The 21,412-nt window shown below is 34.7% G+C and overlaps 3 protein-coding genes across 4 annotated transcripts; all 3 read left to right on the forward strand.

The window, feature by feature from the left end:
• The first annotated feature begins 3,286 nt into the window (after positions 1-3,286).
• On the forward strand, positions 3,287-10,468 carry LOC126714879 (transcription factor SRM1). 2 transcript variants are annotated; one of them, XM_050415286.1, is made up of 3 exons: positions 3,287-3,392; positions 5,211-5,993; positions 9,575-10,468. In XM_050415286.1, exons 2-3 carry the CDS (start codon positions 5,608-5,610, stop codon positions 10,077-10,079), a joined length of 891 nt encoding a protein of 296 aa, XP_050271243.1. In that variant the 5' UTR covers positions 3,287-3,392; positions 5,211-5,607; the 3' UTR covers positions 10,080-10,468. The 2 variants fall into 2 exon arrangements, with proteins under 2 accessions (XP_050271243.1, XP_050271252.1); XM_050415295.1 differs by lacking the exon at positions 3,287-3,392 and adding an exon at positions 4,483-5,060.
• A 3,397-nt stretch (positions 10,469-13,865) lies between these two features.
• On the forward strand, positions 13,866-17,256 carry LOC126714895 (uncharacterized). The gene is made up of 3 exons (XM_050415305.1): positions 13,866-14,942; positions 15,506-15,609; positions 16,613-17,256. The coding sequence occupies exons 1-3, from the start codon at positions 14,028-14,030 to the stop codon at positions 17,196-17,198; spliced, it is 1,605 nt and encodes a 534-aa protein (XP_050271262.1). The 5' UTR covers positions 13,866-14,027; the 3' UTR covers positions 17,199-17,256.
• A 1,884-nt stretch (positions 17,257-19,140) lies between these two features.
• On the forward strand, positions 19,141-20,723 carry LOC126714904 (GEM-like protein 4). The gene is made up of 4 exons (XM_050415316.1): positions 19,141-19,502; positions 19,588-19,668; positions 20,038-20,312; positions 20,397-20,723. Exons 1-4 carry the CDS (start codon positions 19,376-19,378, stop codon positions 20,568-20,570), a joined length of 657 nt encoding a protein of 218 aa, XP_050271273.1. The 5' UTR covers positions 19,141-19,375; the 3' UTR covers positions 20,571-20,723.
• Positions 20,724-21,412: the final 689 nt, after the last annotated feature.

The raw sequence follows: 21,412 nt of genomic DNA on the forward strand, positions 1-21,412 counted from the left end.
AAAATTGTGAAAAGTTTTGTATCTTTAATAAACTTGTTAAAATTTAAAACACAAAAAAAGAAATGGTAGAAAGTAGAAACATTTCCATCTTCTAAACCAACTTTTTTTTCTCCATTTCAATTCTTGAAAATGATGACAATAAAATGTACTACTAAAAAATTAGACAAAAAACCAACATTCGGGTGGCCTAGTTGGTTAGATATCGGGCTAACAAGTTTTAAGACTTAGGTTCGAGTTTCAACAACTAACTGTATGTTGGTATCATGGTTTTAAAAATCAGATTGGATTGGCCGGTCCAAACGGTTGAACCGGGAATTAGAGGCCAATTCGGTCTTAAGAAATGCCAAAAACTGGGTAAAAACCAAAAAAACTGGTCAAACTCGAAAAAATCGGTCAAAAACTAGGAACTGGAGGCAAATCTGGTTTTGCCCTTGGTCCCCTTTTTAAAATCATGGTTGGTATTCTTCATATTTCATCTTAGGGGTGTCAATGTTCAACTCAACCCACAAACCCGACACAAACCCGAAACGGGTTTTTTCGGGTTAGGGTTGGGCCTTAATGAGTTTGGGTCATAAATAGGTCGACCCGAAAGTGACACAATAAGAAACGTGTCATAAGCGGGTCAACTCGCGTAACCTGAAATAGACACGTTTAACAAGTCAATTTATTTGTATCAACTCGAAATGACCCATTTAATACAACCCGTTTAACTCATATAACAAATAAATATTTATTTTATTTTAAAATTTTCAAATACCTTTTATATCTAACATATATTTTAAATTTAAAAAGAAAAGTGAGTAATTACAAAAATTTACAAAGAATATAATTGGAAATTGAAACTTTACAGACCCTAGAACTACTGATACTTTTTTTTTGGGCATAGAACTTGCACAAATGAAATTGGATGAGTTTTTGGAAGATGTTATGAATTGGACATTAACAAAGAATCTATGGATGGTAATCGTGGTCATAGTCAGGATTAGTCTACTGTTTGCTCAAATTCTTTCAATATTGATACTTAGCATTTGGCGAGTTCCAAGGATATTATATTTTTGTTGAACTATGTTATTTTATTTTTGTTAAACTTTGTTATTTTGAATTTGAGTTGAAGTGTAAAAAACCTATTTCTAGATGAATATTATATTTTTGTTAAACTATATTATTTTGAATGTGGGTTGAAAACTTGAAGTGTATGCACTACTTTTTGGAATGTAAAAAAAATTATTTATAGATAGATGTTATATTTAATATTATGCAGATTAAAATGAATTGTGTTACATTCGTGTCAATCCAACACGACTTGTTTATTAAGCGTGTCAAATGGATTGGGTCAGGTCAACCTGTCTTATTAACAGGTCGGGTTAAGGTTGAAGGATCATGACATGATTATTAAATAGGTTGGGTTAGGGTTGAGCAATTTAGTTGAATACCCCTACCTCGACACGACATGAACCCAACACACTAACCCGAATTGACACCTCTATTTCATCTTCATCCCAAACGATCTAAAGGTAACAAGTAAGTTTTTCATAGACCAGAAGTATGGGATCTAGCTCGAGAGAGAGTGAAATGCTATTATAGTTACGTCCAAATAGGAAAGCCACATAACTCCCCTCTCTTTATTCATTTTTTGTTAAAAAAAAAGAAAAAGAAAAAAGGGAAGAAGGAAAAGACAAAAAAGGAATTGGGGTCATAGAAATCCTGTTGTGGGAGGAGAATTAATTGCGAAAAAAAAGGGGATGGGCCATAATAATTTTCACAACCACAAGCGGATCATGTGCTTTTGTTAATTGTTAGTCCGTGAAGCTTGATGTTGTGCTGACGTAGCAATACATTAATCTTTACGTTCACTTCAGCGCGTGGCAACTTGCACTAATTCTTTTTTTTTTGGAGCAAATGCACTAATTCAAATATTCAGTTGTTGACCAATTACCATATTTTAAAAAAAATATCAAAAGGGAAACAGTGTAAAATTAATGATTACAAAAGTAATAAAGGAGGAAACTTATTAGATAAAATTTTTTTTTATATAAATAAATAAATAAATCTTAGAAAGGCATATTCAGTGGCCCCACCTGCATACAAAATAGTAATAAAAGTGTGTTTTACTTTTTTTTTTTTTCTTTTCATTTTTTACAAGAATATAAAGGTGTGTTAAAGGGTGAAACAAAATTCTTGTCCCACTAGGATTAGGGATTTTATGAATTAGGAGCACCTTTTGTTTTGTTTTTTAAGAGAAATGTTTTATTTTATATTAGTTGGTAGTGTGTTTATGTGATGCGAAGATTAAGTAAAAAAATTAGATTAAAAAAATATGTGATTAAAATTATCATAATACAAACTGTTAGAAGAATCTATAGAACCATTTTTTTTTTTGATAGTCTATAGAACCAATTATATGAAATAACAAATGTGTCGGTGATTTTAGTTTGTGTTAAGTTTAGCTTTATTAATTTTTAAATAAAAAATACATGGAAATCTACTTGGCAACTTAGATGACAAAAAAAAAAAAAAAAATTTGGATAAAACTTTTAGCCACATTATTATTTTATATTCATCACTTATTAACATATACTATTTAGACATAATATCAAAATATTAGAGACTAAATTGACATAATTAAATTGCTAAGGGCCAAAATGACATATATTGTAAATGTTAAAGGACCAAATACATAATTTAGCCAAAATAAAGTTATAATAAATGTCAATTAATAATTACCATAATTATTATATTATATAACAAAAAAAATATGCAATGCTAGAATGGGAAGTCTACATATAAAAATACAATCATAATAAATGCTTATTTATTAATAATTATCTTAATTATGAAATTATATTTTACATAAGAAAAATCATATGTTTATTGAACTTTTGCAGGCAATTATTTTCTTAAAATACAAAATAAAAAATTGTTAGAACATTTCAATGCAAATAGATCATTGAATGGCTAACATTATTGCACAACTTACCTAAGCTAATATTCTTTAAAACTTTCTCCCCTTATTTTTTGTGTTTGTTAAAATATTCAGTATTAAAAAAAAAAATTTAAGAGAAAAAGAACAGATAAATGGATATTATAATATATAATACTATTAATTTTTTTAAAGAAAAAAGTTAGGAAATATCAATATTATCCTAAAAATAAAGGGAAAGACGAAAAAGGACAGTAAATTTTAATAATGGTAGGACCCAAATTGGTGACAGGGCAGGCCTGTCCCTGATATTTGGATATATAACAAATATATATATAATATAAATATATATAGATAGTCTTTTGACTCTTTTTTGTGCGACAGTCTAAGAACTGAAACAACGCCAGCAGTGGCAAAAGATTGAAACTTTTGCATGATTTTCTATCATCCTGTTCCAGAAATAACGCAAAAGGTGATGATTCTCATTCACCCATGATGCTCTTTTTTTTATTTTTCTTATATTTTTTTTTTTGTTTTTTGTTTTTTCTCTGCAACTGTTCATAGTTATCTCATCTTCTGACATCTTATGTAATTGTTTTTGTTTGTTTGGATAAAAAGAAAGGGAAAGAAATTAAAAGAAACATTAGATTGCAGTTTTTTTTTTTTCTTCTTTGTTGGGTTCTTCTCTCTCTTGGTGTGTTATCTGTCAGATATTAATGGGTATTGCAGATTCAGTGGGTTTTTGCAACTTGGGGTTGAGGCCTTTTTCAATCCCAGCTGTCCTATGTGTAGCAAAGTGGTTGGTGGTGATGGGACCAATTGACCCATCCTTTGCACCTCCTTTTGTGTGTATTTCAGGATAAACCATCAACATCACCCATTATTTCTATGTCTACCCCTTGTAATTCACCCCATTTTAGACTCCTTTTGTTTACACCATAATTTTGTTATTTATTTATTTTTCAAATGGGTCTTTTTGTCTTGTTGTTTTTGATTTACTGGATTCTGGAATGCTCCTAATTTGTTCTTATTAGGCTCATAATTCTGCTTTATTTTATATATGTTCAGTGTTTTTGTCAATTTGTAGTCTAAAACATACACAATCAGAGAAGTTTCTAAATTAGAAGCCTTTCTTTGTTTAAAAAAAGAAGTAAACTTGGGGTTATTTTTATCAGAGAAAAGGGGTGGAGTAAGGTTTAGCACACTCAATCCTGACTTAGGTTTTTTACTTCCCTGTTAATACAGTCTCTTTAGCAGAATCTGAAAGATAAAGGCTTATGATTGTTGGTTAAACTGTCAGAGTCCAGATAGTGGTGTACTTTGAATCTTAAGTAATTTTTGTTGGTTTTTTTGCCCCCCCAATTTACTGTTTGAGGGTTAAACATTGAGTGAAAAGGTACATATTCTGACGTGGGTATTTCAAATCAAGGGTTTAACTTTAAAATCTCAGGAATCACTGAGTCAGTATTTTCCAACACATACGGTTTATAACCCCCAACTCCTTTAGTGGGTTTTACTGTTTGTCTTTTTTTGACTTAAAAAAAGGGTTAGAATTTTGTGATGGGATTTTCCTAAAACTAGTTAGGATCCAACATCTCAGAATCAGGAGTGTGATTAAAATAGGACACCCTTTACTCTCTAAGTTACAGTTTCTAGTTGGATTTTAATCTTTGTTTGAAATTTTCATTTTTTTGGTAATCTGTTTGATGTTAGGACCTAGATTTACATTGGTTTCTGGCATTCTCATTCCATCTCTGTTAAGAAAGTTCAATCTTTTTGCTTTGATGAAAGAAAGTTTAAATTTTTATGACTTGTGTTGTTAGCTATTTGAGGAGTTGATATGTAGTTTATGTTGGTTTTACTGTATGTGTTAATAGCTAGAGGAAGCAAAGTATATGAAGGATATAGTGTAATCTGTAAACTTGAGCTTTAAACGGTAATATAAGGGTTCTAGAAGAAGGATAAAAGTTTGTGGGCCTGTGCTGTTAAAGCTGTTGTTTTCAGTGAAGCTTTTGGTTACTGGATTTTTATTTTGGCAACTTGAATGCTCTTTCTCATCAATTATAATCTTCTGGGGATTTCTTCTTTGTTTTGTTTCTCTATGGTCTATTTCATATTTCACAATCCAAAACCCTATTTGGTATTTACCATCCATTGAATTCACCGTTTGCATTAATTTCTATTTTCACCCCTCGTTTAAAATTGCCATTTATTGCATCTTTCATTTTTATGGTTTTCAGATATTTCTCACCGTCTAACTGAGCTACGTTGCCTTTTCATTCATCAATAGGTCAGCTATTCACTAAAGTCCAAGTCTTGAATTGTGGAGCAAATCACCATTGAACTCTTCACATACCTCACTGAGTTTTGTGATTTTTATTGGAGGCGAACTCTGCTTCCGTTTCATTGGCGTTTTCTGGGTCTGTTTCTTTGCTTACCTCTATAGTCTGAAATATCTGCATCCCATAATTTTAGCTCACCATCAAAGTTTTTGTATTGAAAGCCTACTATAAGAGTAATTCAGATCTGATTTCCAAGAGCAACTCTAGAAAGTTCATGGTTTTGGAGATGGGTTTAGCCTAGACTAAACAGTAAACAGTAGCTTTGGTGTATTTCTTTTCCCTCTTCTTCCTGTGGCTTCAATTCTGGATAGTGGATTAAAAAAAAAACATAGAAAGAAAAGCTAGATGACTGTGGACGAGGCTGGTAGTAGCTCCGAGTGGACTAGAGAGCAAGATAAGGCATTTGAGAATGCCCTGGCAACTTATTCTGAAGATGCTTCAGATCGGTGGGAGAAAATTGCAGCTGATGTACCTGGGAAAACCCTAGAAGAGATTAAACATCACTATGAGCTTCTTGTTGATGATCTTAACCAGATTGAATCTGGCTGTGTGCCTCTGCCTGCCTATAATTCTACTTCAGAGGGTTCAACAAGCCATGGCGGTGACGAAGGAACGGGTAAGAAGGGTGGCCATTTGGGGCACTATAACAGTGAGTCTAATCATGGAAGTAAGGTATCAAAGTCAGATCAGGAACGCCGTAAGGGAATTGCGTGGACAGAAGATGAACACAGGTATCTTTGTTTTCATGTATATATTTTCTGGCCCTGTATATATTCTTAGGTGGAACCCTCAAAAGTATCTAATATGGTTGAGAACTTTTCTTTCTGATAAGTATCCAAGTTTAAGAACTAAAGATTGGTTACTGTTGCATTACTTTAGTGATTATTGTGTTTTTGTGCTTTTATACTTCAATAGTGTGCTGCTGAGCTCAGTTGTATTTTCTGGTCTGGAATCTTGTACACAGCACTGCTTTATAAGCACAAGTCTTTTCTGAGTATAAATTTTACAAAACATTTTGACTCTGATGACTGTAAGTAGTTTAGTTATGGACTTATAGTGAGCTTCAATTTTCTGCACAGCTTCCTTTATTGAAGTATTGTTGCTGAGGCCTTTTATGCTAATCTTATGATTTTTTCCCAAAAATAATCAATTTTCAAGTTCACTAGTATGCTGTAGTAGTATGGCCTGAAAGGGGATTCCAATGCTAATCATGTGTTCAAGTTATTTAACGCAAAAGAAAAAGGTGTTCAAGTCAAGGTCTCTTTTGTATTCATCTCAAGTGTAAACATGGTATTTGACCATGTTTTTATGCTGCTTTGTTGATGATGTGGCTTAATTTAGAATTGTGCTTTTATTCAATAATAACGATTCCTCTTAAACATGTTAATCCCATCAAACCTTTAGATAGTTGCTGATGAGATTGGCTTCAGATTTTATTTCTCTCTTGTTAAGTAACCATACTACCAGAAACATATATTCTTGGTACTTTCCCATAATCTCAAGCTATGCTGCGTCCAAAATTTAGGTTTGAATGATGTAATTTTTTGAGATGTACCTTCGAAGGTGTAAAAGGGCTTCAAGGGTAAGTGGGCTTGAGACAGTTAGTCAACCTTTATATAGTTGGTTAGAGTTATTTGCAGTCAAGTTTTAGCTGACAACATGATTACATGTGTATGGTGCGCATCTCTTTCTTCCTTTGGCTGAGGGAAATTCCACGTTAGTTTGGTTTGTAACTTGTAGATGTGGCTGATGTGTAGTTAGTTATCTGAGTAAATATGCAAATTCAAGGTTACACAATTGACTGTCTCATGAAGTATGCACTGATTTCTGTAAAAACACTGTAAAAGTGATTTCATCATGATTAGTTGTGATAGGATGTGTGTGGGGTCTGATCTGCTGTGTTGGTTATGCCAGGGGTTTGACTGGCCTTGGATTGAACAAAATTGGTGTTTGTAGACGTCCTAGGCTCATTGTTATAATTTTATACGTGTGCAGCCCGAGCAGTGGGGCGATATATATGCTGATGACTCTTTAACTCCTTTTGTAATCATTACAATTCTATGGATTTAGCCATTGTTTTGGGTGAACTGTAAAAATGCTGTTTGAGTGTGCATTGATCATTTATGTTCTCTATTTTTACCTGCACGCATCTCATAGACCTTTACCGAGGTTCCCTGTTTTCTCAAGTTGCTCCTTTGTTTTATAAAATCACAGTAATAGCAACTGCAGAGGAATAACAATTCCCTATTGAAATGGAAAGGAAGGCCTTGGTGAATATATATTGAGCTTATAAAAGAAAACATGATCTCACTCTTAATATTCACTTTGATTAAATGTGGGTGCTTGTATTGTATACTTCTTGTGTACTTGGGCTGTATACCTCTATATCTCAATAACACCTGTTACTTATTTTAAAAAACAAATCCTTTTATTCACCATGTCTGAATCCATGGCGCTGTCCATAATGAATGCAGAAATGCACTGAATATTGGTGATAGCTGTGATAAACACTTTATTTGGCCATGGTGCTATGTGGAGCACCATATATATATATATATATATATATATATTTTTTTTTTTTATAATCCCTTCAATGATCCAATTGGTACTAACAAAATATAGTGCAATATCTGTTAGAGTAGTAGCCTATTCAATAGGTGATGGGAAAATCAGAACAAGAATATTGTTCCCCATCACATCTTGATTTGTATATGAACCTTAAGCCATTTAAAGTCTAAGAAATTGAATTCCAAGTACATCCATCATTTGCTTTGGAGCCACAATTTGCTTTAGCGATTTTCATCATAAGCAGATATAATAATCATCCAAGATTCCAAGTAGGAATTTAGTTGAGCTGAATGTTTGATGCAGGTTGGCAAGCTAAAATAATTCGTGTCACTGAGCAGGTTACTGTAGTAGCATGAGTACATAATGTGGTATATAGCAGTTGGGTGTATTTAGATTATTCTAGGATAGTTGATCCTCTTTTGGTTTGTATTAATTATGTATGGTTACAATTAGTTGGACTGGTATTTCTGTTAAAAAGGGCAGGCTGGTTATGTGGATACATTTCCATCTTGCTTGATGTGGCTTAATTGGAGAGAGGAATTTTTGTGTTTTTGAAGACAAAGATTCTTTGGTTGCCAAGCTCAAAACGCAATTAGTGAGCGACCTGTTTGTCTGGAACCAGGCTTTCTCTCCTCCACAGGATTGTGGTTCTGATTTGCTGTCCCTTTATATATTTATTTTCTCTGTTTCTGTTTTCTTTAGTATACTTTCTGTCTACTGCTTTATCTTTTTTCTGTTCAATGAAATTTTTACTTATTGATTAAAAAAAAAAAAAAAAAGTATGGTTATGATTAGTCTGAATCAAAGGTCGTTAAAATTTTTGGGGGTTTAGGTTTTGTCTTCTAATAGAAAGAAGATTATGGCATTATCATAAGACAACCTTACTTTTTATTATCAATAAAAATTGCCTTTAGCTTCTAGGTTCTTTTGGGAACCGTAGGATTTACTTGCCAATGGGCTTTAGCCCAAACGTCACCTCCTCATTCATTGGCCATCACCATTCATTTTCTTTAGACTGGAATGGATATTGTCCCCAGATTTAATCAATTTGTAACTTTTGTTTGACTGACATTTTCTGGTTAATTCTTTTACATCCTCTTCTGTCATCAGTGTCCTTTGTTTAGCTCCCACAATGTTTGCATTACTCTCTATTTGGATTAAAATTTGCTGAAGTTCTACAGTCTTTTTATCGCTGAACTGAGTATTTCATGTAGTGCATTTCTTTTTGAGGTTGCCAGTCAGTTAAAGTTCAGTTGTGGAGGATATCAGGTGGTACATGGTTTGGTCTTCATGGGAAAAGTTCTTAGAACAGAGGCCATTCATACTGATAAAAAACAGTATCTGCCTAAACCAATTACTTTGTGTTGTAGTAATTCTGCCCATATTTTAACCTGATGTAACCCACAGCCACTTTCTTGTCTGTGTTTGCGTATTGCAATTCAGCCTCTATAAATCCACTGTCTGTGTATGTGTGGTCAGTGTGGACTTTCATAATTGTGTTGTGATGTACAAATTGAGGAACTATGGTCTTAAGATGGTATCTTGATTATACTTATCAAAAAAAGGATGGTACCTTGATTAAACAATGGTTAATCATTGTAAAGACTAAAGAGGGATATATCAGTGTTGAAGATACTAATGTAACATCTATTGCACTTTTGTACACCACACATTTTTCAGATCTAATGTTGTAATATTATTCTTTTAATGCAAATTCTAATTTTTGTATCCTTTCAACAATCAGGTTATTTCTTCTTGGTTTGGACAAATATGGGAAAGGCGACTGGCGAAGTATATCACGAAACTTTGTGGTAACGAGAACACCTACACAGGTGGCAAGCCATGCACAAAAGTACTTCATTCGTTTGAACTCAATGAACAAAGATAGGAGGCGATCGAGCATTCATGACATCACTAGTGTTGGCAATGGGGATATTTCTGCACCCCAAGGACCGATTACTGGTCAAACAAATGGTAGTCCTGCAGGAGGTTCCTCTGGCAAATCAACCAAACAACCCCCTCAGCCACCATCTGGACCCCCTGGTGTTGGCATGTATGGTACTCCAACCATAGGTCAGCCAATAGGAGGACCCCTTGTCTCAGCAGTTGGTACACCGGTAAATCTTCCTACAACAGCACATATGGCATATGGTGTCAGAGCACCTGTTCCTGGAGCTATGGTTTCTGGGGCACCAATGAACATGGCTACAATGGCATATCCAATGCCTCACACATCTGCACATAGGTAATCTGCAATTTAGTTGCAACATGAATGCAGGACAGAAGACTATTGCTTGTGCTCTTGTTGGGTTATTGGAATCCTTTAGATCAGAGCCTGAACATTTTTGCTTATTCAGCACAAGTTGTTTAATGTTTGTCATTTATCTATTTTTGTATCCATTCTAAATAAGCCATATGGGTAGATTACCTGAATTTGTGTATAGGCGACTTTGGAAGAGTTGGCAGTGTTTAAAATTAGGATAGTTCTAGTTTGCTCTCTTATAAAGATTTTAAGCTCAATTATTAGTCTTTAGAAGTAGTTGGTATTTAAGTTCTATGGCACAAGATGTAAAGAACCATTTATATCTTTTACTACTTTTGAGTAGCATATCTAAACCACCAGGCTTTGCTATATCAACCATCCTCTCTGATTTATTTATTTGAACTTAGGGTGTCTTGGCAGTTGGTTCAGTACATTAACATGAATGTTCTCTTGTGATTATCCGTTGTAATTGTTGACAGAAGAATACAAAACAACTTGCCTCTGTAATACATTAGGAGTTAAATTTGTGTATATATTTGTTCTGTAATGGCTACTCAAATGGGTATAGACCATAGGGCTGCAGTTCTTGAAATGGCTGCATTTCTTTCTATCTTTCTAGAAAATGAAAGGGAACAATTTGTTGCATCTCTTACTAAGCCAAAGTCGTTTGGATGACCCTGAGAGATTGAATTGTCATTTATGATTTATTTAGGACTCAATCTTTTGTTAAATTTATCGCCTTGCTTGGGACAATTAAAATTTGAAAACTACTAGAATCACAATTTTTTACATGTACAACTCGCTACGTGACAAGTTGTGAGTGGTAGAGTTGTGGACTCACCAATTTTTCTCCACTATTCATAACTCATCATGTGATTTATTTAGGACTCAATCTTTTGTTAAATTTATCATCTTGCTCGGGACAATTAAAATTTGAAAACTACTAGAATCACAACTTTTTACATGTACAGCTCGCTACGTGGCAAGTTGTGAGTGGTAGAGTTATGGGCTCACCAATTTTTTTCCATCATTAACAACTCATCATATGATTTATTTAGGACTCAATCTTTTGTTAAATTTATCATCTTGCTTGGGACAATTAAAATTTAAAAACTACTAGAATCACAACTTTTTACATGTACAACTCGTTACATGGCAAGTTGTGAGTGGTAGAGTTGTAGACTCATCAATTTTTCTCCACCGTTCACAACTCATCATGTGGTGAGTTGTGGTCTTAGCATAGTTCTTAAAATTAAGAAAGGCTACTAGTTTGATACTGGCAAACTGTGAAATCATTGGGAATTGGGATTATCTCATGCCATTAGTTTTTTATAGTGGTTTTTATGGAGGGTTCTTCAATGTTTCCATCTTAGTTGATGAATTCATATTTTCAAATGCCACTTAAATTCAAAGGCATGAGATACCTTCTTGGTGGCTAGGTAATCTATTTTTTTCTTTGAATGGCTACTGGGAAGCAGTAATTATTTCAAATATCAGAAATATACATCATACTCTTTGATAGAGTGGTAATTACAATTTTGTGGAATTCACGTGTTAGGAAAGGGAAGGGATGATGCATACATCTGTGCATGAGATTTATAAGGTGAACATAGAAGAAATTTCAAGGTTTGCTAAGAAAATTGTGGTTGTGGTTTTACTTTTCAAATCAAAGGGTGCATTGTATTTATATGTTACATTGTATCTAAAGTTTGGTCGCAGACAGAATACTTTTTGTTGCATGTGCACGGTATTATCTCTATGATTTCTTTTTTTCTTAAAGCATTATCCATTCCGTGTATGTTGACTCAATTAGGCGCAGCCTGTTAATTCTTATGGCCACCATGTTGAATGTTGACAAATGAGCCCTGATGAAGTTGTTTGCAATATATTGATTTTAATTTTAGCTGCTAGGTTGTGTAAGAAACAAATAAAAAGAAAAGAAAAAGAAGCTAGTCTGTGCAAACTGCAAAGTGAAGAGTGAAGACTACCAGGGTGCTTAATGGTTGATACCACGGTGATAAAGTGAGCTTGGCATTGAATCCAAGTTGATCTCATCCGTTACATTGGGCTCTGTTTTTCTCCTCCATGGCAATTTCTAGGCCCATGAGCTATTTGGGCTAGTATCAAATATTTAAATATGGTTGATTTAATTTTAATTCAAATACAAACTAAGCTCATCACCATATTACATGTTTAGACCATTGCCCAATAACCCAATAAATTTAAATGAAGATATTATCAATTTGGTGCTACTGCTAGATCCTTTTGCCCACCTTTCAGGTGCTTATCTTCATAGGGAGGAGGCTTCAATGTGCTCACTACAATGACTACATATGGTGTCCACCTTGGACTTAATTTGGAGTTTAAGGAACTAGTGGATAACAATAGTGGATATTATGGTCATCACTATAGCATAGATAGCAGAGTCAAGGAATATGCCTTCGTTATTGCTAATGAGAAGACTAAGGTATTTAAAAGAGTCAAGGACTTGAAGCTTGGCAACCCCCACCTACAGGCATGGTCAAACTCAACGTGGATGCAACTATAATTGATGATTTAACTGCCCTCCTAGTGGTGGCCAGAGACAGTTTTGGTAAAGTGATCAAAGTCTAGGCCTAGTTATATGAGTTGTGCTCTCCTTTGCAAGCTGAGACAACAACCTTTCTCTGGACCTTACAAATGGCTGCTAGAGAGAACTGGTTGCAGGTCATTATAAGAAAGTTGATTGGTTAATTACTGTTCTTTTGTCATTCCTTGAACTTAGCAAGTCCTTTTCTCGATGTAAGTTTAGTTGGGTTAGGAAAAGTATTAATTTTACAGCCCACATTGCTGCTAAGCTTGTTGTTGGGCTTAAAAACTATTTTTGTTGTAATAGGCAAGAAGCCCCAAAAGTTATGTTGGATGCTTGTAAGACTGATTGCATTATTGTTGACTCTTCGGCTTGATTAATGAAGTTTCTAGATTATCAAAAAAGAAGAAGACTATTTTTTTTTTTTTTTTTTTTTTTTTTTTTGAGAATAAGAAGAAGAAATTATTGCATGTTCAAACTTGATTATACTATTCTGCCATGACTCAAGACTCATTCATGTGAAATCTTGAAACTTGACTCTAACCTTAATACAAAGCAGTTAAACTCCAAGACTCTTTCATGTGAAATCTAGACACTTAATTTATGTGCAAAAGAAAATTAAGTCATTCTCAAGTTTGTTTACATCAAAGGGAAATATTAAAAAATATACTAGAATCTAAAGTACATATGAAATGGAAATAGAGTATCATACTCTATAACCAAACTAGTGGTACTCTATCTCCATTGGTCATCCCTTATAAGGTAGAAACAGGAAGACAATCTTTCCAATGTGGGACAAGCAAAAATGTACATTGCTTAAGGAGTACATGAGTTTCCTTAGAGCAAAAAATGCTCCCACAATTATATATTCATAAATCTATGGACTATGCTTTTTTTACTTATTTGATTGGTATGAAATAATTTCAAATTATCAAAAATTTAGTATGCGATTGGATTTAGATGTTTTGGCCTGCGTTTGCCTTTTTTTTTTTTTTTTTTTTTTAACCAGCGCCTCTTACATTTAGGCAAATGAACAGTAACCTGAGCGTGAACAATAACTTTTTTATTATTTTTCAATTTTCAGCAAAATAAATAGTATCCAAACGAATCTTAATGTAATGCTTAATAATTAAATTTTAGCTGAGAATATAAATATATAATAACTGTAGCAGATATAATAACTGTAGCAGAGAAATTGGATGCAATTAGACAGCACTCTGCATGAGATTGTGATACTTCAACTTCATACTCATACACTTTGTCAGTTTTAGTGACACATAAGCCTTCAACTTCATTTGTTTAAGCGAACAAAGACTTCTTATGTGTTTCTGTAAGTTGAAGGGTTTAGGGTTTTAGATTGAACCCATGAAATCAACACCAAGTCCAAGCCCTTCTTTTCTTCAAGCACCCAGAATCCCCAAACCCAGATACTCATATTCAACACCACACAACAGGCACAAGCACAAGCACCCCACTTCCCATTTTAGCATTAGGCTTTTAGCATCCCAAAACCCCACAAATTCTTGCCCCCAAAATGCCCATTATCATGATCCAGGAAACTCATCCCTCTTCTTCTGGACTGCCACAGAGATAGCTGAAGCTGTAAATGGCAGAGTTGTAAAATGGGGTCCTCCTGGAACCATTTCTACAGACACCAGAACCCTTGAACCCAATCAATGGTTCTTTGCCATTGCTGGCCAAAACTTCGACGCCCATGATTTCATAAACCCTGAATTATCAGAAAAAGGATGTGTCGGAGTTATTGGTAACCGGGTTTGTGAGAATTGGGACAAGGGTTTTGTGGAAATCAATGGTGACACTGTGAGTTCATTGATGAAGATGGCTTGTTATGCAAGGAACAGGTTCAATGGAGCAGTAGTGGGAGTGACTGGTAGCGTGGGAAAGACTACAACAAAGAGTATGATAGCTCTTGCTCTTGAAAGTCTAGGAAACCCAGTTTATCAAAGTCCCGGGAATTGGAATAATAGGATTGGAGTTGCTTTGTCATTGATTGGGATTCCTAGAAATGCAGGGGTTGTGGTTTTGGAAATGGGGATGAGTACAAGGGGAGAGATTTTGGAGCTTGCAAGGATGGCTAGGCCGTCTGTAAGGGTGGTTTTGAATGTGGGCGCTTCGCATTTGGAGAATTTTTCGAGTTTAGAGGAGGTTGCAATGGCGAAAGGGGAGATACTAGTGAATGCGAAGCCAGGGGATGTGTGTGTTTTGAATGCTGATGATCCATTAGTTATGAGCCTTCCTATTCCATATGGGGTTAAAAAGGTGAGTGAACTTAGCAACTAGCAAGTATTTGATTTCATATTTGATCAAAGTATTGTTTTTTAGTAGTTTAACTTACTATAAATATGTGGGAATTGAATTGGTTTGTTTTTTAAATGGTAATTCATAAAGTTGCTTTGTTTTGGATTTGGTTTTCTACTTGTAACATATAGCTAATCAAGTTTAATAATATCCCTAAGAATATGGAACACTACAGTCTTTCAACTGGACTGTTGGTGTTCTGGTATGGTATCAGACTATTAGTGAATTGTGCTAACATTTAATTAACAGCGACATGATAAAATGCACACATGGATTGCCTTTTGGTTTTATTCTTGATGACACTATTGGTGGGGAAAATATTGAACTGAATGTTGAAGGGTAATCCGTGGTTGAACCACAATGGAGTTTTACTGTTGTGTTTTGTAAAACTGTATACTTGTTGCCTTTTCATTTAATGAAATGAATTGGGATTCATTGTATTTCATCATTGTTTACATTAGATAAAAAAAATATTAACCCTGGTATATGGATTCAGTAGTAAGTCATTTTTTGGGCTTTATTAGGTGCTCTTTGGTCGGAGTGAGGGCTGTGATGTTCGGTTGATTGTTGCTGAAAACGTTGATGGAGGTCTGGGAGTTCGAGTTGGACTAGAGAAAAATAAAGAGAAGTAAGATCATTATAAGATATACCACAGGCTATCTCTCTCCCCTCCCTCTTTTCATTTCTTCATTTTAAAATAATTTGAGAGGGAATCAACACATTTTGCTTTCCATCTCCTTTGCAAATTTGAATGAAAGACGATGAGTGCGTTTTATCTCTTCACTTAATTGTACTTATCAAAAAAAAAAAAAAAAAACTCTTCACTTAATTGTGTTTTAGTTGCTTATAGCAGAACAATGAGGCATGAGCTAAGAGAGCAGATAGAGCAGAAAATGTTGAACAAAACAGCTTAAATAGGTTTCCGTTGTTGATAACTGCATTCTTCATTTGTTGATAGCTTTTCATTATAAATTCTGGAATTTCCAAACCATTCATGACCATTTTTTTCCTGGCTAAGGATAATGTGAGAAGGATGTTTAGCCCCACCATAAAAGGAGTAAGAAGTTTTATTCATGAAACATAGAAAGGGTTATAGTGGAATGTCTGTAGGGACATACCTGATCCATAAATGTTCACCCTCAATAGATCTAGCTTTACGAGCCAATGCATGGGCAATAGTGTTGCCTTGTCTTCGGATATGATTGAAGCAGCACCATTGAAGCCTTTTTGAGTCCATTTTACCATCCTCAATAGCTTGGCCATATTGTGCCATGCAAACCTCTGTGTTGTTCAAAGCCTTTGTAACAATCTCAGAATCTCCTTCAAAGATTGCTTGGGGAACGCCATACTCAACTGTCAGACCTTGAAAGATATTGTGTTCTTGGATATTTAAAAGCTTAATTGAGCATATGTCAATGCTGTTTTTAGGTGTTATTGGCTAGAGGCAAGTCCAAGGGCCCTTCTTTAAAAAGGTTCCCTACGTTATCCCCCAAAAAAAGGAAAAAAAGAAAAAAAGAAGAAGAAGGTTTTTTTAGCTGTCAAATATCTCAATTTATTTTGACCAATAATTCCTGTAATCCAGTTTAAGCAGTCATGCTTACAATTTCATATGAATGACTGGTTATATTCAGGGTGGAATTTCTAATTCCTAGTCCAGGTCTGCATCTGGCACTCAATGCATGTGCAGCAGCGGCGGTTACAACTCTCTTGGGGGCTTCTCTTTTTGAAGTTGGGATGTGCTTTTCAAGATTTTATCCTGTTCACATGAGGTTGGAGCTTGAAGTTGCCAAAAATGGCATCAAAATACTAAATGATGTCTACAATGCCAATCCTGTTAGCACCAAAGCTGCCATAGACTCACTAAAAAGCATTGATTGCTGTGGTAAAAGGGTTTCCATACTTGGAGACATGCTAGAACTTGGCTCCATGGAGATTGAGTCTCATCAGATGATTTTAAACCATTGTTGTGACTCCCAGATTGACTTAGTTGGCCTTGTTGGGAAGAGGTTCTTCGCAGCAGCTGAGAATTTGAATTTATTTGATAAGATAGATACTGTACATGCCTATGATGCAGCAAACCTTGCATTAGAAATCATAAAGAGGCTAGATTGTAATGATGTTGTTTTAGTGAAGGGTAGCCGTGCAATGAAAATGGAGAGAGTAGCTGATGCAATAAAAGCTATGGATATTCAGATCCATGTTAATTGTGATATTTAATTTCATATTAAGAAAGCTTCAGATTTCATTGGATAAAATTGCTTCTTTTTACAGTTCACATTCATAATGCTTAGATTGAGTGGTGATTAGCATAAGTTTGAGCCAAGAAAAGGGCGATGATTAGGACCTAAAAGTAGCAAGCATTGGTAAGACATTTTAACTTGATTTTTTTTTTTTTTTTTGCTAAAAAAAAAACAAGCATTCTTGTTTACTATTTGCTATGCTTCCCCAAAATTTCATATATTATGCAGTCAAGCCTGGTATATTGCTTGTGTTTCCATGAGTATGACAAGTGATTAAACACTCGATTCAGCTGCAAACTGAGATGTGGAGCAGGAAGAGGCAATTGATCTTGAGGGCCAATATAAGCGTAGTGTGACTGAAAAAGAAAAAAAATCCCTTTGTGGAGCATTCCATGTGAAATTCCTAAGAAGCAGGACAGATGCATCGAAGAAAACTACATCAGCTCTAACAGTCGATTCCATCATACAAACCATTTATACACAGTGCACTACGGATAATATGATGACCAAACCAGCATGCAACCTGGGTTGTAATTGTACGACCAGTTGCTTAACTTAGACTAGTTATGGGAAAAAAAAAACCTATCTTAATGCTTATATATCACTAGGTTTTGTTGAAAATAGGTAAGCTTCCACGTGGCACATTAGATTAATCCAGATGATGAAAAAACTAGGATATCTTTGTAAATCAAAAAAAATTTCAAAGCTCTTATGTATCATATATATATGTGTGCCACGCACGTGTGTGTAATAACAATAATAATTAAAAAAAGAAATTCAGTCAGCTATCTTCAAGAAAGCGGCCGCTTATTTTGACAGTTTTGATGTAATCTCATGCAGAAGGTAAATTTGGACAAACTCTGAAATCACCACATCATCTTATCTTATAGTCATAGATTGCAGGAGCCTTTGCTCTTTCCTTTTCTTATCTTATCTTATATTATTAAAGAGGGCTGGCATCACAAAGCTACTATGCCAGCTAAATAAGTTTCAATTACACACACTCACACAGTCAGTATAAGAAAAAGAAGCAATACGTGATTCATGTTCACATTGTATGATTGAAAAGTAGTTCCAATTCCTGATAAAAAAAAGAAACAATGCATGATGCATGTTAGGACTGTATGATTGAAAAGGAATTCCAACTGATCAGAATATTTTATTCTCTTGGACATTTGTCCCAAAGAAATCTTTGAGAGGCATAGCCCCCCAAAAAAAAGGGGGCGGGGGAAAATCTAACTAACAAATAAACAAAATGAACGTCTTTCCCCTGAACCATTTACCTATAAACTGCCTCCCCTGGACCACTGGGATATAAAATTAGTTTAATCTAGTCTTAAATAAACACTATTGTCATCTTCTGATAAAGTACCAATAAGTGCCAATACTCAAAATTCAATCAAAACAATATTTAATGTCTGAGATTCTTCATTCTACCAAAATGTTGTTGCTTTGACAAAATTTGCGAGAATTAGCTCATTTTCCCTCAGAGTATTCCTCACATAAATTGGATCTATTGCCACACATGGGATTAAAATAGCAACAACCCCATTTCAAGATATTCTGCATTCAATTATCACATACACAATGAATTTAAGACAGTTGAAGGTACTGCAATGAAATGATTCACTTCCAGGGTGACTTATATGTTAAGAAAGACATTGACCCCCCCCCCCCCCCCCCCCCAAAAATATGATTTAAACTTTAAATAAGACCAGCGCACATGGAGTCCAACTGAGTCCCCATATATTGTAGGGCACGGTTCATTAAATCCATTGGACCAAGTCTTCCTTTGTGGTAATCTATTGAAGAATCATAAAAGAAGACTTGGACCTTTCTACTAGTCTTTTTCTAAAATCAACCAAACATGTCAGCTTCTCAATATATTTTCTTAAGTAATTATCTTTACAAGCCTATGTCTGTGCCTTTTTTCTCATTGATGAGCCATAGATGACTCATCACCCATGCAACAAATAGTTGAGATTCCTAGTATTTTTATCCTTATAAATACATTTGCAGGATGTAGGTATGAACAACCTTAATAAGCATCACTCCCCTGTTCTCTGATAGAGGAGAACATTCTACACCAGTCTCTCAACAACACAAGCTGTTCTTACTAGAAATAGAAGTGAACTTTAGCGCTACTTATCAGCCATGAAAGAATCCCTTCAGCGACAAGTAATTAGCTCAGCAGCATTCCTAGTTGAGAAGTCACCAAAGAAATACTTGCCTGGTCCTTCTAGCCAATACAATCTAAATGGTTCTCCTACATGCAAGCAAAGTAAAACTCTATCTTTACTCTTCCATTCAAACAATCAATTATGTAGATAAAGCTGTTTTACTAATGAGACGTCTCAATATTGCAGGTAAAGTAGGCTCTGTTCTTAGTAGGATGAACAAACTTGGAGAAAAAGCAGACAGGCTTAGGCATGGAGTTAAAGAGCATGGTAAGTAATTTTATTTAAGTTTTCCATGTGATATTAACACTTTTATATGGTCTATGGGGTTCCACTTAAAAGGAGAGAATTTATATTAGTGATACTACTTAGGATTAAGACAGTAATTAGCTAGTTGATTCTAAAAATTGTTTTCCTTCTTGTTTTTTCAGTAACTAGACAGACGGTTAGAACAACAGTTAAATGGTTAAATTCACAATTTCTCAAGAGATAACCTTTTGGGATCTAGTGGTATATTATCAAAACTAGTCTGAGCATGCACTACACACTCTTCTTGAAATAACATTGAATGAAACTTACATATAAAAAAAAAAATGTTTAGTGACTTTTTTTCTTACTATAGTTCTTGTGAAACTGCAGTAAGATTGGCGCCCAAGATCACTGAAACTTTGAAGGGAAAGTTGAGTATGGGGGCTAGAATTCTTCAAGTAGGTGGGGTGGAGAAGATCTTCAAGCAGTTATTTAGTGTTAGAGAAGAAGAGAAACTGTTGAAGGCTTCCCAATGCTATTTATCAACCACAGCTGGACCTATAGCAGGTCTCCTCTTTATCTCCACAGACAAGATTGCCTTTTGCAGTGATAAAGCCATCAAATTCTCTTGTCCAAATGGAGAAGTCATTAGAGTACATTACAAGGTAATTCACATGATGATATCTTTTACATCTTTCTCTCTCTCTCTCTTCACGCCTGCTAACTTAAGCAATATCAATTTTTTGCAGGTCTTGATCCCAGTAAGAAAGATAACGACAGTCAACCAAAGTGAGAATGTGAAGAAGCCTTCACAAAAGTACATAGATATAGTTACCACAGATAATTTTGAGTTTTGGTTCATGGGTTTCATAGATTATCAGAGAGCTTTCAAATATCTTCAGCAAGCAGTCTTTCAAGCTTAAATAGTGATTTGAACAGATGCATCATGTATCTACCTCTCTGCTTTGTCAAATGTATTTTGTCATGTGAAGCAAGAAAGAGCAACATACAGTTTTCGAAAATGTATATACGTTTCTATTAATGAACAATGTCAGATGCTTTTATTTTTTTGGCCATTATTTAATCTCTGGATAGATATTCTGCAGAAATTAACTAATTAAGTCATGAATTTGATTCAATTTTGGACTTTATAATTAAGAAAGAAATGGATCATTTTGCCACCCATCTGACCTGGTATACAATCAGAAGGCACAAGTTTAGTGATCTATACCAACTTTAATGTCACACACACATACATATACAATCAGAAGGCACTAATTTTCTAACCTATGCCGACCTTATTGTCACACACATGCACACACACACACGCACGCACAACTATAAGATAATCTAAAGTAAAAAATGAAAATGTGGGCCACTTTGTCTCTTGTGCTATCGTCTATTGACACATCCTGTTAACACTAATGGTTCAAGTTGTTAAAATCCAGTAACAAGTTCAATCATGACTTTTCCTCAAAAAACAAAGAAGTTCTTTCAAGACTCATATGAGTCTTAGCAATCATTATTCTTGCGCAAACTGAGTTTTCACAATGAAGACGAAGAATCAAAATTAGCTCAAGCTTTGGAATAGTCTGGAATCTCGACATATTAGTCCATCGATTGAACAATGTCTCGACAAACTCTCAATAGAGTCTCGATCAATCGAGAATGGGTGATTCTCTTAAAAGGCTTCTAAAGTCAGCCCATGAAATCAATTGATGATCTTATCAATTAAGTATGTAAGGGAACATTATGGACGGCTAAA

This window comes from Quercus robur, chromosome 1, assembly GCF_932294415.1.
Source record: "Quercus robur chromosome 1, dhQueRobu3.1, whole genome shotgun sequence".
Classification (NCBI taxonomy): domain Eukaryota; kingdom Viridiplantae; phylum Streptophyta; class Magnoliopsida; order Fagales; family Fagaceae; genus Quercus; species Quercus robur.

What these genes read in the sequence shown, in the direction of transcription:
- LOC126714879 (XM_050415286.1), top strand. Translation starts at nt 5,608, where the DNA reads ATGACTGTGGACGAGGCTGGTAGTAGCTCCGAGTGGACTAGAGAGCAA. An exon ending in TGGACAGAAGATGAACACAG is followed by an intron (nt 5,994 to 9,574) that starts GTATCTTTGTTT and finishes TTCAACAATCAG; the next exon opens with GTTATTTCTTCTTGGTTTGG.
- LOC126714895 (XM_050415305.1), top strand. Translation starts at nt 14,028, where the DNA reads ATGAAATCAACACCAAGTCCAAGCCCTTCTTTTCTTCAAGCACCCAGA. An exon ending in TTCCATATGGGGTTAAAAAG is followed by an intron (nt 14,943 to 15,505) that starts GTGAGTGAACTT and finishes GGGCTTTATTAG; the next exon opens with GTGCTCTTTGGTCGGAGTGA. An exon ending in CTAGAGAAAAATAAAGAGAA is followed by an intron (nt 15,610 to 16,612) that starts GTAAGATCATTA and finishes GGTTATATTCAG; the next exon opens with GGTGGAATTTCTAATTCCTA.
- LOC126714904 (XM_050415316.1), top strand. Translation starts at nt 19,376, where the DNA reads ATGAAAGAATCCCTTCAGCGACAAGTAATTAGCTCAGCAGCATTCCTA. An exon ending in TTCTCCTACATGCAAGCAAA is followed by an intron (nt 19,503 to 19,587) that starts GTAAAACTCTAT and finishes TCAATATTGCAG; the next exon opens with GTAAAGTAGGCTCTGTTCTT. An exon ending in TCATTAGAGTACATTACAAG is followed by an intron (nt 20,313 to 20,396) that starts GTAATTCACATG and finishes AATTTTTTGCAG; the next exon opens with GTCTTGATCCCAGTAAGAAA.